The 14,906-nt window shown below is 32.8% G+C and overlaps 1 protein-coding gene across 5 annotated transcripts in view; it reads right to left on the reverse strand.

Annotated features, from left to right (window-relative positions):
• Positions 1-3,462: 3,462 nt before the first annotated feature.
• PTBP3 (polypyrimidine tract binding protein 3) overlaps positions 3,463-14,906 on the reverse strand; it is a 118,347-nt gene continuing 106,903 nt past the window's right edge. For 2 of the 5 annotated variants that reach the window (XM_044660463.1, XM_044660496.1), the window contains 7 exons: positions 13,654-13,731; positions 12,175-12,314; positions 10,691-10,724; positions 10,119-10,211; positions 6,584-6,800; positions 3,919-3,996; positions 3,463-3,766 (listed from right to left, as the gene is read on the reverse strand). In XM_044660463.1, the coding sequence (XP_044516398.1) occupies positions 3,634-3,766; positions 3,919-3,996; positions 6,584-6,800; positions 10,119-10,211; positions 10,691-10,724; positions 12,175-12,314; positions 13,654-13,731 (773 nt within the window). In that variant the 3' untranslated portion in view covers positions 3,463-3,633. Of the gene's footprint in view, positions 3,767-3,918; positions 3,997-6,583; positions 6,945-10,118; positions 10,212-10,690; positions 10,725-12,174; positions 12,315-13,653; positions 13,732-13,814; positions 13,826-14,906 lie in introns of all 5 variants that reach the window. The other 3 variants (XM_044660487.1, XM_044660471.1, XM_044660479.1) reach the window with 3 other exon arrangements.

Raw genomic sequence — 14,906 nt, forward strand, 5'->3', positions numbered from 1 at the left:
AGACTTATTTTCTTACTTAAATTTAAGGTGATGCTAGATTATTATATCAAATAAGAACATTACTTGAGCCATTTAATTTTTCCACCTAAATTTCTTAAGAGTCATGAATTTAAAAGACACTTGTGCTAAATGGAGTTAAATTCTTTACAAAAAAAAGGTGGAACATTTTTTTTGGAGTCACTGATATTCTCTTTGGACCTGACAGGATTTCACTGCTACAGTGAGAGAAATTTCCCATTAACAAATGTGGTTTGGGAACAGCTCAACAATTTATAGGCTTAAGAGAGCTGCCACTGACAGTAAAAGCCCAAATTTCTTCGAACAACATAACCTTTGTCTCTCAGTCATTTGTAAGTCATTTGAAAAAGTTATCAACACCAAATATTTTATAGACTGCCACAATGGAACTATCATAGGACATTATGTTCTTCATTAACAAAAAAAATGTCTGGTAAGGAAAAATAATCAGAGGGATTTATTTGTATTTTGTTCTCTGTTTTTCAACCTGACTAGTAAATTATTTAATCTTCTAAGAAAACAATAACTTTTATTTCAGTATAACCTAGAATAGTTGCATTTTAAATGTACTGCTATTTTTGAAATCTGCAACTGCCTGCACTTCATCTAAAAGCCAAGAGACCTCCAAAAGTGATATAGTATTATTTTAAAATAAAGTACATAAACTTCAAAAATTAATAACACTACAGATCAACAGCAAAAATTAAAAAATGCTTAGAAGAGAATAAATGCATGCCAAAATTAAAAAAAGCACACAGATCTTGATTTTCCACCACCCAATTTTTTTTTTCAAAACCTGTGCCAACACATAGACTGTAGACCTCTATAATTCAAACAACAATAAGCCCCAAATGGACAAAATCCATATAGCTGGGCTAATTTTAGACACAAATTGTATTTTTCCAAACACCTTATTTTTATACAAGAATATGCCTTTTCCAGATCTTAATTTAGAGTAATTTTCTTTGTCAATAAATTAAAATGTTATGTGCATATGTATATACAATATCAGAAGTGTATGTATGAATATATACGTATATACATACATACACATATATACACAAAGTCCCTGATAAGGATTCAAATGTTCTCTCAGACTTAAAGACCTGCTTCATAACTACATTCAATTCCATTATGATCTGCCTTCTATCAGTATTCCTTTGCCACATTTAGCTTGAATATCTTATGAGAATAAGTTTCAAAAATTATATGGTATTTTCAAACCAAAGGAGGAATACAAAATGTTCCAATTAATGTGTCATAGAATAATGTAGCTCTTTTAGTACTCTTAAGTACTGTGTGGATCAAAAACAAAACAAACCAAAAAAAAAAAAACACTATATAATTCTAGATTGTTACCTAAAAAATTAGTTTGTCTTTAATAGTTGACACAGAAAAATTCTATAACTTTAAGAAAACATACCTGATCACATGATTAAGGCTGCCTAGTCAACCAATGCCAAAATGGTCCACTTCATAATTTCATGTTCCTTCCTCCCCTACCAGCATAATTACCAACATCAATGACTTAAGTTGTTTCTATCATCTCTGAATTCTTATGAGAAAAATGACTGTAAGAAATTTTTCTCACGATCACCACTGTATTAAAATTAATGGCTGGTGTTATGGCAAGGAAGCATGTTGAATGAAAAACTGAGATGAATCACAAGTATTGAGACTTAAAATATCTATTCTTAAAACCTGAAGTAAAAAGGGCTGAAAATAATTCTTAAAAATGAAAAATGCATTTAAAATCTGATCAAGCATCAAAGAAATAGTTTACCAAAAGAGTTGCTTAAAAAAAAGAAACCAATGTCACATTACACTGAAGCAACATTAAAATACACTTACATTCAACAAAATAAAGAGAAGACACCACCCTCTTCCCAAACCAATCTGCCCTTACTCTCCAAATACGTGGGCATTCAATAATGAAGCTATATTAGCAAAGAAAAGCAAGTTCTATCTTTAGTACTGAGGGTTAAAAAAAAAGCAAACAAGGAATCCCAAGACAAATTTCTGAAGGGTGTACACAAGATCAATAAATTGGGACCATGCTTTACAGTGAAAAATTATCAGGGAACTGGCACTAATTGCTACCAGATAAAATTTGAAGAGGCCTACAGGGTATGTACTGAGTTATTACCAATCCCGCAACCCCCCCCCCCNGAGACAAATTTCTGAAGGTTTTAATCAGAATGATTAAATTGGTACCATGCTTTACGGTGAAAAATTATCAGGGAACTGGCACTAATTACTACCAGATAAAATTTGAAGAGGCCTACAGGATATATACTGAGTTATTACCAATCCCACAACCCCTCCCTCCACCCTATTTCTGCACCAAAGCACCAAAAATTTGAATTCAGACTACTTATTGAAAACCATTTTTTAAAAATCACAATGAAAACATTTTAAATCCTAAAGATCAAAAAGAAAAAAAATCTCTCTTACCAAGCCCACAATAGTTTTCAAGATACTTTAGATAAAACTCTAAGCTATTGTATCATTATAAGCACATAATAAGGCACGTAATAAGAAATTAAGTAAATACACAGTAATTTTGATTTAAGTATTAGATTATAGTGGTACAAAAAACCCTTGAGGCTTAATTTTTTTTTAAAAGAAGACCTTACCAAAAATAACTTTTAAAAAATCTGTCAAACCATATGATAGACCTGAATATTTTCCTTAAGACTGTAAACTTTTTTATTATCTGAAAACAAATGTAAAAAAGTAGTTTTTAATCAGGACTATTTTTCCTTTTAATTTTCCCAGAATCATACTACACATCATTTCACAAGAGAAATGCCATTGTGAATTCAGATAAAACATGATTCTTACTCAATAAAAGCATTAATTAATCCTCTAGACAGGTCTTCATTCTATCTCAATCCAACTTGACATGGGGAGAGAGTTAGGCACTGCCTTTCTCCAAATAATCTTATTTTCATAAGCAATTAAAATTAAGAACATAAAGAAGACTCAGAAAAGTCCAATGAACAAGGAAAAAAGTTCAACCGTTTTGTCATTAGGAATTTAAACTTATAAATTTCCTTTTGAGACATCAAGAGTCCTTCAATTTGCCTTTGAATTCATTATCGTATGTCACAAAGTAGTGATCAAGAACTGCTATAATTCATGAACTAAAATCTCTCTGGTACAGGAGTCATATTTTCTAGTCAGAGACAAAAATAAGAATTTTTGCTTACACAAAGTGATTTAAAAGTAGTTCAAAACCATGAAGAAATTTGGAAATGTTGTGTAAGCTTGATTTGGACCAAAAACTAAAAGGTTGTCCCCTGAAACAGAATTTAACACAGGGTATCTGATTGAAAAAATATTCCTTTTTTTTTCATAGGATATTTCCCACAGAAACTCTGGTGCGGAGAAATAATAATAAACCTTTTACCACATACTGACAGAAAATAATGGAAAAAAAGATAATCCCTTGATTCTTTACTGTGTATGAATACACTCAAACATCAAACTCAGCAAGAGTTTAAACTCATTATTTTGTAAAAGAGGCAGAATTCTTCTTAAGCTGCTTCAGTCTCTGTCTGAAGGTTTTACTGAAATTGTGGTCCAGTCTTAGAAGGAAAGTTCACAGAAAAATCAAATTGTTGATTTCGAGAAGGAGACTCTGAGGTGGTGGTTTTCTCCAAGATCATGGTTATGAAGCTCAATAAGTGCCTGAATTGCTTCCTCCACAGATCCCAACTGAATGAGTGCCATTTTGCGATCTTTCCTGGTGAAGAGAACACATATATGTCTCAGCAAGTGTAAATTTCATATATTAAAAAACTATTTTATTCTTTTCTTCGGAACTAAAACAAATATACACACATAATCTAAAAGGATCTAAATTTATTGCTAGTAAGTTAAGAGGAAAGAACTTACTGGAAGAATTTGAAGGCTTTAACTGTACATCCAGCTTCTGTAAATAGATTCTTCAGATCATCAACCATAACTGAAGGTCTAAGAAAACAAAACAAAACAATTAATTACTTCATTATTCCTGACTATCTCAAATTAAATGACATTAACTTAGAATGTAGTTCTAAAACAAAATAATATGCATATAAATATCATGATATCTAAATATTAAGATTAAGACAAAAAACAAAGACCCCCCCACAACATACAAATAAATGTATAGTGTTTCACACTATATAATAAATCCTACTTGATCTTAATAACCAATAAGAATCACTGCCTGTTATTTTACAAATGATTTAGGTTCAAAGTCATCTTTCCAACTGCTGGTGTTTACTTGCTTTCATTCAACAGTCTCTGGTTTCTTCACTGTTCACTCAGTTTGACTTTTAGTACCTTTCCAGCTGACAAACCCACTCCTTTCCCTTTCTTAAATTTTCTCTTAAATTCTGCAAATTCATATTCTCCTTGTTCTTCTCTTTCTCTTATTGACTGCTCCTTTTCTGTCTTCTTGCCTTCTTCCCATAAAAAATTAATTCCCTCCAAAATGGTTTTTCCTTCTGCCTTTCCTATCTTCTGTTAATAAGTATTATTATTTTTAATGCCTTCTAAGCAGAAAACCTAGGAATTATATATGACTTATCTCCCTACTTCATTCTGTAAAAGTAATCACTAAGTCCTAATAATACTTTCTTCAACATCTCTTATGGATGGTCCCTGTTCATTCCTACTTCCCAATGACCTATTGTAAATGACAGCATACTGGATAAGGATTTAGCTTTCCTAAGGACAATGGCCTTCTTGTTCGTCTTTAGTCTTCTTCTATTTAGCTCTTCTTGCATAGTAGGGTCTGAGCAATTTTGCTAAAACAAATTTGTAAAAATAAGTCATAGCTTAAACTGAAATCTTCATGCCATCATCCCCCCTCACCATGAATTCAGAATAGCTCCCAATTGCCTATTATTATCAAATACAACTCATCTTCAGAGTCAGGCTTTTTCACTACATGGCCTCTCCCAGTAACTGATCAACTTAAATATGCCCTGCACTAATCAAGACAATCTACTGATGATTCTCTTAAAAGATCATGTATATTCTTAACCTTAGACATTTGTTCAACATGGACTACTAAATCAGCCTGTCTAATCTTGTCAAAATCCTATCTTTTCAAAACCCAGCTAATTTCTAGTCCTCTTTCATAAGTATTTTTTAAAAATAACACTTATGCTGCATTTTTATGTATTGTTTCCCTATTTGGTTTTTCTGAAAGTAGTGAGTTATATACTTATTCTGACTATCACCAAAGGACAAGGGACTTTGTGGATCTGTAAGAGTCTGTGAATCACACCTTAAACTGACAACACGTTAAGTTTTGCAAAACAGTTTACATATTGTCTCATTTGATCCTTACAACAACCTATCAATTAGGTGTTAGACTCATTTTACAGATGAGGAAACAGGCTGATGTGACTTGCCATCCAGGGCACAATCTGAATTTGGGTATTCCTAAATCCAAACCCAGGGTTCTATCTACTGTGCCACCTAGCTAGCTTATTTAACTACTAGAAAAGCAACAATCAAAAATAATTTTGAAGGGAACATGTTATGGAGGATTTGTCTTAAGATATGGTAGATTCTATTCAATTCAATAAATAGAATATTTTCTATCTCTTACCACTCAGCATGGTGCAATAAGCATAGTAGGGCCTTCATAAATTTTGGTTTATTAATGAATAAAAATGTTCCATTTCCATATAATCTGTAGTGATTTTCTCCTTACAAAGAAGTTATTTTTATCTTTAAAATATTTTTCAAGTGTGCTTGATTTCTAATAGGATTACATTTTATTTTAAATAATCTCTAAAATAGACATACAAAGTGTGCACAATTTTCTAATTTCTGGTTTCTTAAAAATATTTCAGCTAAATGATTGGTTTTTTTAAGAGAAACTACAAGATACATGTGGCTCAAACCTGAATACTTTAAAGTATTTCCTAAATTCACTAAACTATCTTCAGATGAAAAGGTACATTGTATTATTTTAAAACAATAAAGTTGAATAAAATTGCATGTGAATGATTCTAGAACGTGTTTTGCTAGATGGGAGTCTTCAGGTATCAAATTATTCAAGAACCACCATATGAGTAGAATGAAAGAAAAGAACAACTAAAATAGTTTCTATGCTAATCAAACTAACTGTTGGCAAAGAGTTAACTAAATTTTGATAGTATATTATAGGTTAAAGGAGGAAGGGGAGAGAAAGGTGCTTATTTACTCAGCATAAAAGATACGTATCATTGGAATAATCTGGCTAAAAATATATATTTTGCTTTCTAAGAGTCAAAAGACTAACTAGCTCTCTCAGGATCCTGCAATTATTCAACCACTTAGCAACAAAAAAATAAATAAACAAAAAATTTAAACACTTAAAAAAATCAAACTTCATAAACCTAACTTGTTTTTTATGGAAAACAATATTTTCAAGATACCAGTTAACATGCCACAAAAAATTAAAGACTGAGAAAAGAGATCTCCCAGAAGCAATTTCACAATTTACCAAGTCTTTTCAACTGTATTCAAAACCAGTATTTCATAAATAAGCTAAGTTAACAAGCAATTGGCTACATACGGGATGTTTGAAAGATGTAGGGTAGCAGACGGTGGATAGATATTCTGGAAGTTCTTAGATCCAGGCTTCTTAAAACGATGTAAAGGACTATTGCTAAAATCCTTAGTCAAACCTTGGTCTTCTTGGCCCTCACGAGGAAGCTGGACTAACTGATGTTTTGATAGAGTCGCACGAAGCACCTTTCCATAAAGTCTCTGTCCACTCAGGTGGTTCATGGCTGGAATTGAGGGAGAAGAAAATTCAAGTTTGGAAATGAAAAATTTGAAGCCATATTCTGTCAAAATCAATATACTTATCTTATGCTCTGAGTCTTCCAAATTTGGCCCACGAGGAACAAAGGTGTATAGGGCAGAATGGAAATCTGGCAAAATGCATGAATCAATTTTGAAAGCTACTTCAAATTTAAGTATATACTCAAAGAATCCCAAGAAGGATCATACTGGGTGTTATCTAATTCATTTTCTTGGTGAAATGTATGAAATCCCTTCCTGCAATTACCCCAACTCATGCTCTTTGAAAACTTCCAGAGCTGAGGAAGAATTGATTTCCAAAGCAATTCATTATATTTTAAGCCAACTAATTATTAAGAGAGGTGACATTGTTATGGAAATAATATTGTATTTGGAGTCAAAAGAACCCATAACCTAGTCCTCCCTCTATCAAAACCTGTGGAAGCTATGACTTATCACAAACAATCTGGGTCTCATTTTTCTTACTGGGAAAAACAAAAGTGTTTGGATTAGGTGACTTCTATGGGTTCCTTTTCTAAATAGATGATCTAATATTCTTCCCTTTTGTTGAACTGAAAACACCATCACCACCATCACGTAATTTCTATCTATATAGATTCTAATTCTAACTTTAGAACACAAAGAAGAAATTAAATTTTTCTTAATGTAACAACTTAAGTACTATTTCAAGATGATTGCCTATCACCATCCCCTTTCCAGGACTGAACATCTAGATCTTCTCTACTAGAGATTAAATCTCCAGTTCTTTCAGAACCTATCCAAGCTGACCGATTCCTATCACATGACACCTTCTCCCTTCCAACTCAATTCCTTCCAGTGAAGAGAACTTATGACCTTATGGCCTTGTCATCTGTCATTTGATCTAAACTAGATTTCTTTCTTTTTTTTTTTTTTTAAATTTTAAACCCTTAACTTCTGTGTATTGACTTATAGGTGGAAGATTGGTAAGGGTAGGCAATGGGGGTCAAGTGACTTGCCCAGGGTCACACAGCTGGGAAGTGTCTGAGGCCGGATTTGAACCTAGGACCTCCTGTCTCTAGGCCTGGCTCTCAATCCACTGAGCTACCCCAGCTGCCCTAGATTTCCTTTTATGTGTTGTCTCCCCACTCGATTGTGAGCTTCTTCTTACAATCAGGAACTGTCATGTTTTTCTATTTGTATCTCCCACTGCCTGAAGTATACTAAGCATAAAATGTTTTTTCATTCCCAATCCCATCCTAGCTCCAAAGTGGTATGACCAGGATAGTATGGTGGGATAATCTTTTCTACTAGAATTTCATCTTGTCAACATTACATTTTACCTAGAATAATATTGAGATTAAAATCACAGTATTTTTTATTATCAATTTAATCTTCTAGTTTTATGATAGCCACAGACATGGCCTCATAATCTATGTCTCTTTACCACTGTTGCACTTGTTACAAACTAATCTGTCTCATATGTACTTGTTTTTAGAGCTTTGACTGAGGAGTAACAGTTTTTTAAGTTGAAGTGAGTAATAATGGCATTCTGTAAATCATTATTCCATTGCATAGATTGAGCAGATTTTAACTAAGGTAATAACTAAAGGCAATTGTATGAATAATTTTTTTTGCTATGTTAACAATTTTTAGATGTAGTAGGAAAAAATAGCTAAAAGTTTAAAAAATAATTGTACATTATTAGTAATACAAAATGTGGCAAAAAACTGTTAATATTCTAATCTACAGGGTTCCCTTTTGTGTTAACATTCAAATAAAGAGCTCTGCAACTATAATTAGCTGCACTACTGACCAAATGCATGTTTTTTAAGCAAAATTTTTATCAATAGCAAGTACCCCTTTGTCGTCCACAGGTCTTTTTGTTCTCAAAAAACATGATGTTATAAACAAAATAAATAAATTAAATATAAAGAACTCTTTCTGAATGCTAAAATGAAAGAGAATCTTACCACAAAAAGAAACCAGTAGGTTAGAAGACTTATATCCTACTTTTTGTGTGATAACCAAAAAGGGTAATTATCAATGACAATTTTAAAATTTTGAAAGTAACAGCCTTCATTACTTTAAATTACACTAAATAAATTCTATCAAATATATGCAAAAAAATACAATAAAATTTTTAAAAGGCAAATCATTTTATTGATCATTAGTTAGGCAAAGACTTAAATGTCAACAAAGACAATTCACATAAAGATAAACTAATTTGGGTCTCAACAAGTACAACAGTGCTTAAGAGAAGAACAGTATCCAGAACATGGGAGGAGATAGCTCAGGTGGTCTATCTTAGACAAGACATATCTGTAACACTGTACATAGTCCTGGACGACACATTTTAAAAAGAAGCTGGAATGCAACCAGAAGAGTGACTAAATTAGTGAGAGACCTTGTCCACAAATGTCAAGTTCAAAAGCTACCAAACCAGATTAAAATGTAATTGTGGGAGTAGGAGAAAGTATAGCTAGGGGGCTCAGTGGATTGAGAGTCAAGCCCAGAGACAGGAGGTCCTAGGTTCAAATCTGACCTCAGACACTTCCTAATTGTGTGACCCTGGGCAAGTTACTTAATTCCCAACTGCCTAGCTCTTACTGTTCTTCTGCTGGGACCAATACACTGTTACTGATTCTAAAACAGAAGGTAATGGTTTAAAAAAAAAACCATAACTGAAATGTTTAACAAAATAAATTAAAAAACAATGAAATATAATATTAACATGTGGTTTTCCAAATCAATACACAGTCTACAAACGTCTGTTTCTCTCTGAGTTTGCTACCAATGGCCTAGACCACATAATATAAGGATCAGTTAAAAGAAATGGGGATCTTCTAATTTGTAGAAATCTTAAAAGGGTCTTGATAGTTATCTTCAAGTATCTGATGGCCTGGCAGGTAGAATAAGGTTTACATTTTTCACAATTAGCCCTAGAGGCTAGAACTATAAGAAAAAAGTAGAAGTTGTAGAGGTATAGTCTTGAGCTGAATGCAAGAGAAAATTTAAAAATTCTAAGCCTCCCAGCTCCCCAAATGGACTGGGTTGCTTGACTTCACTTGCCTTCTTTAAACAGAGATTAGATTACCTCTTGTCCTAGTGCTACAGAAGGAAGGCAATCCTACTGAGTATGGATTAAACTAGATGGCTCCTAAGGTTCCTCTCAATCCTAAGATTATCATCAATTAAAATGTATATAAGATATGACCAAAAAGCAAAATTTGATCCTATTATTTTGTACAATGATATTATCAGTGCTATTTTAAACCAGCTCCACAGTGAATACAAACAAATAAAGAAACACAATTTATTAATACCTAGTTGAGCTTGATTTGCATCTGCCATCTGAACCAAGGCATTTTCTTTCTTATTAAACATAATCTTCACACGCTGTACATCACCATACACCCCTGTGGAAAAATTTAAATACATTATTTTTTCCAGTACATACTGGTATAGGTTTTAATTTGTTTTGATATGCATATTTTAATAATTTAAATAAATTTATCTAATTAATAGAATTTGTCATCCAATTCAATTCTATTGCTAAGAAACTCATGACTGTGAAATACAAAACACAATATCCTAATTATAAAAAGTTGTAAAATAGTACAATCTATACAACAGCTAAATAAAATCAATTAATTCTATTGTTTTATTCCCCATCCTTCAACAATAGTACTCATCCTACTAATATAAGATTTCCCTTCCACATGACAGTCCTGTCACATGTCATTAAAATTAAAACAAATTTAATGTTTATCCTTTATTGAGATGCAAGCCTAAAACATTATTGCAATTACATGAACCAAATTCAACCTTTTCAAACAGAGTAATGATGCCAGCTCAAATTTCTCTGCTTCATTAAAAGTAGTAAAAATGAACTTACCAAACAGGATAAAGAGTCCATGTGGTGTGATAGCCTATTTTTTAAAAAAAGCACAAGTTTTACTTTTCTTTCAAATAATAAATGCTTAAAAGTTTATGAAAAATCTGCCAACAAAATGCCAAAACTTATATGTATGAATGAGCTCAATTAAAACAAACCAGAAATTATGGTATTCTCTTCCAAAATTCTTCATCTTTACCAAGACACTATTATATTGACAATTTTGCAAAAATCCATGATGACACTGAAAACAATTTTTTTCTTGAAACATGTTTCCATTTGATAATCAATGCAATATAGCTTTATGTACTACATAATAAAATCAATTTTTAAAAATTTCAATTGCATTTAACAATAATCTAACTTACAAAAAGAAAATGAGCTTTAACAAAAAGAAAGAGGGGCCCATCAGATCTCTCCAAAAGGAGCAGTAGGCCATTTAGCTATGTTAGCAGTATTTGATAGATATACATAAATAAAGAATAATTTTGGAGCCACCTCCTGAGAGAGATCAAAATATGTACATGTTTCTGTAGTAATAAATAGCTCTTCAGATCTACACTCCAATCATACAACAAAAGTCCTGGTTTGCTTTATCATAACCTAGAGGTGGCCATTAGATCATCAGAACATGCTGATAGGTTCTATCAAACTAAAAGTTTTTAAGATGGAACAGATTTTTACTCCAAGTCAAAATTCAGGATAGCTATGTTGGAGGGGGTGCAGGGGAGGAACACCCACTTGTACAAAAAAATAGAGCAGCCCTTTTTGTGGTGGCAAAGAACTGGAAACTGATTGAGAGGATATCCATCAATAGGGAAATGGCTAAACAAATTATGATATATGACAGTGATGAAATACTATTGTGCTAAAAGAAATGATTAACAGGAGGATTTCAGAAAAAGCTGAAAAGACCTACATGAACTGATGCAAAGTGAAATAAGCAGAACCAGGAGAACACTGTACACAGGAACAGCAATACTGTGGGATGATCAATTGTGAAAGACTTAGCTACTCTCAGCAACAAGACAATTCTGAGGGACCTATGACAAAGAATGCTATCCACCTCCAGAAAAAGAACTGAAGTCAGAATGCAGATCCAAGTATATGATTTTTCACTTTAGTTTATTTGGATTTTTGGTTTTATATGATTATTCTCTTACAACAATGAACAATATGGAAATATGCTTTGCATAAAAATACATGCATAACCTAGATCAAATTGCTGGCTATCTTTGGGAAAGAAAGAAGGGAGATAGAGAAACAATTTGAATCTTATAACTTCAGAAAACTTATGTGGAAAATAATTATTATCTGTACTTGATAAAATAAAGTATCTTTACCCAAAAAGACCACAAAACCCTCATACCAAAAAGACTGCTTTAATGGTGACTGATTTTAAAATAAATATTTTTAAACTATTATTGGAATATACTAGTTGCCACACTTCTTGAATTTCTTACATATATTACTTTTAAACTCACATCAGGATTGAGGTTGCTGACAAGCAGAACAGAATTTCCGGGTACACCAGGAACCCCAGGAATTGCCATCCTTCCAGTGACAGCAGAGGTTGTAATGGTTAAAGGACCAAGAGCTCCAGGAACAGCTGGAACTGAAAGACCTTTAAAGAATATTCAGATATTTCGTTTGTCTAGTTATCAGGAACATTAAAACAGTTTTAGAGAACTTCCATAAAAAAATATGAGAAATTAAACACAGTAACACTTTTTTTTTTAAATAATTTTTTTTTTAAACCCTTACCTTTCATCTTGGAGTCAATACTGTGTATTGGCTCCAAGGCAGAAGAGTGGTAAGGGCTAGGCAATGGGGGTCAAGTGACTTGGCCAGGGTCACACAGTTGGGAAGGATCTGAGGCCAGATTTGAGGATCTCCCATCTCTAGGCCTGGCTCTCAATCCACTGAGCTACCCAGGTGCCCCACACAGCAATACTTCTTGATTTTTTTTTTCTTGATAGATCTACCTGAGTGTCAAACCTATGAGAGTTGCCTCAATGAACAAATATTTCTATATTTCAGTATTTACTATATGCAAGGCCCTCCCTGTGTTAAGGATATAAAATTAAGAACAAAGATCTAAAAATCTACTCAGGGAGATGACACATAAAGGAAAAAGTATACTAACAAGGTAACATGTAATGGATACATAAAAAAGAAAAAAAAAAGCTACATGAAGCCCAAGGATAGGAGTATCCTTGGCCTAGGCTACTCTATGGAAAGATTCTATGTAATTATTTAAAGAACAAATGTCAAAAGCAGTTAAAAGTTGCTGCAACTGAAAAAAAATATTGAGTACTATACACTTCATCTTCTAGATGAGATTAGAGATCTTCAACTCCAGACATAACAAGTATCCATTATTTCCCAAATAACATTAAGTCAACCACTACTACTAGGGCCATTTTTAAGTATGTGAGAAGCAAAATGAATTAATTTCATTTTTCCTAAATTAAAAGTGAATTCACTAATATTTTGGAAAGATGAATAAATCTCTCTCACCAAATGCTAACCACTAGATAAAAAAATTCCCTCAGAAACCTATAACAAGAATTCATACATTTGTTTATTAAAATCACTGACAGAAATGATTTTCTGATGCTCTAATTCAAACAATGAGAACTATTACCTTAACAATGAAGGAAAACTATAACTGTTAAAGACTACTTACTGTAGTGGATCTTCAATTATCTGTGCTAATCTGATCTTTTATAAAATAATCAGCTCCTACCACCCACAATCTGAATGAAAGGCCCTAGAAGCTGGTGGAAGACAATAATACTTAAAGAAGAATTCTAGTCCCATGTTCAACTACATGTAGATAAGAACAAATATAAGGATTATAAAAAGCAAGTGTGAATATATGCAATAAGATTAACTACAGTATATCTCCTATAATTTTTACATATCTCTTTATCTTGACATGAATTTAAAAATAAACTTACCTGTAGCTTGAGGAAATCCAATGGCTGGGGCAAATCCAGCAGCCCCTGCATACGGTGAAGAAATTATACCAGGTGCACCTAATAGAAGACAACAAAAGGAAATATAATCCCTTCAACAGTGGGGCTGCTAACAGAAATATTATAAAGTAATGACAATCTACTACTTGTAATTCTTGTTACATATCCAGCTCCCCAACTTATGAACACAGTTTAGAAAGAGCCTGCCCAAATAAAGGGTCTACGTCAACAACAACTACTACTACTACTACCATTACTACCACTACCACTACCACTACCACTACCACTACCACTACCACTACCACTACTACTACTACTACTACAACAACATAAAGTCAGCTAATTTTTTTTTTATCAAAAAAAGAATTCATTAGCTAGGGCAGAAATCTATCATCATTTGTTGAACCATTCAAAGTGACTGGGGAGATACCCAACCCTAAAAAGTTCAAAGTTTATTCAGAAAGACTGACTAGGTGCACAAGAAGAAAATGTAAGGTTGCATTCATGTGACATAAGGTTGCACACACATGCAGACACACAGGGTGCCAAAGGAGTACAGTCCAGATATAACATAAGTTTTAAAAGAGGGACTATTGATGGCTAAAAAAAGCTTAATGAAGGATGTAAAGAGAAGGGAGGGAGAGGAAATGTTGGAAAAGGGAAATTTTTTAAAGATATGAGGTTATAAATAAATATCGAGCTGTGGCATTTTACTCCTGAAAATTAATTATACAACTATTTAAAGTTTTTACCAGCTGGACAATATTTCACAATTACCTTTATCAACATAAGTTAAAAATAATTCCCCCCTCAAATTTTTATGCTTGTGTAAAAATATGGCATAATGTTAAATCAAAATATGGCTCTCTAATTAGTACTTTTAGTATGTCACAAGTTTAAGAATATTGTTCCTTGACTAGAAAAAAACTAAGATCTGAGGGTTTGGGCCAGTCACAGCTATTTCTCTGTGGGAAAGGCACTGCAAAGAGGATGCTGGAATTGGAGTTTAGAAAGACCTAAGTCCAAATTCTCTCTCAGATACTAAATAGCTGTATGACCGTGGGCTATTCACTTTATTTGTCTCAGACTCAGTTCTTCAGAAAGGGGGTAATAACAATAGTACCTACTTCACAAATTTGTTGTAAGAATCAAATGAGATGATACCCTTAAAGCAAGATATGTGAGTTATTACTGTTATTTAAACCAAAACAATAAGAATCTCAAATTAAGGCAAC

This window comes from Gracilinanus agilis, chromosome 1 (genome assembly GCF_016433145.1).
Source record: "Gracilinanus agilis isolate LMUSP501 chromosome 1, AgileGrace, whole genome shotgun sequence".
NCBI lineage: Eukaryota > Metazoa > Chordata > Mammalia > Didelphimorphia > Didelphidae > Gracilinanus > Gracilinanus agilis.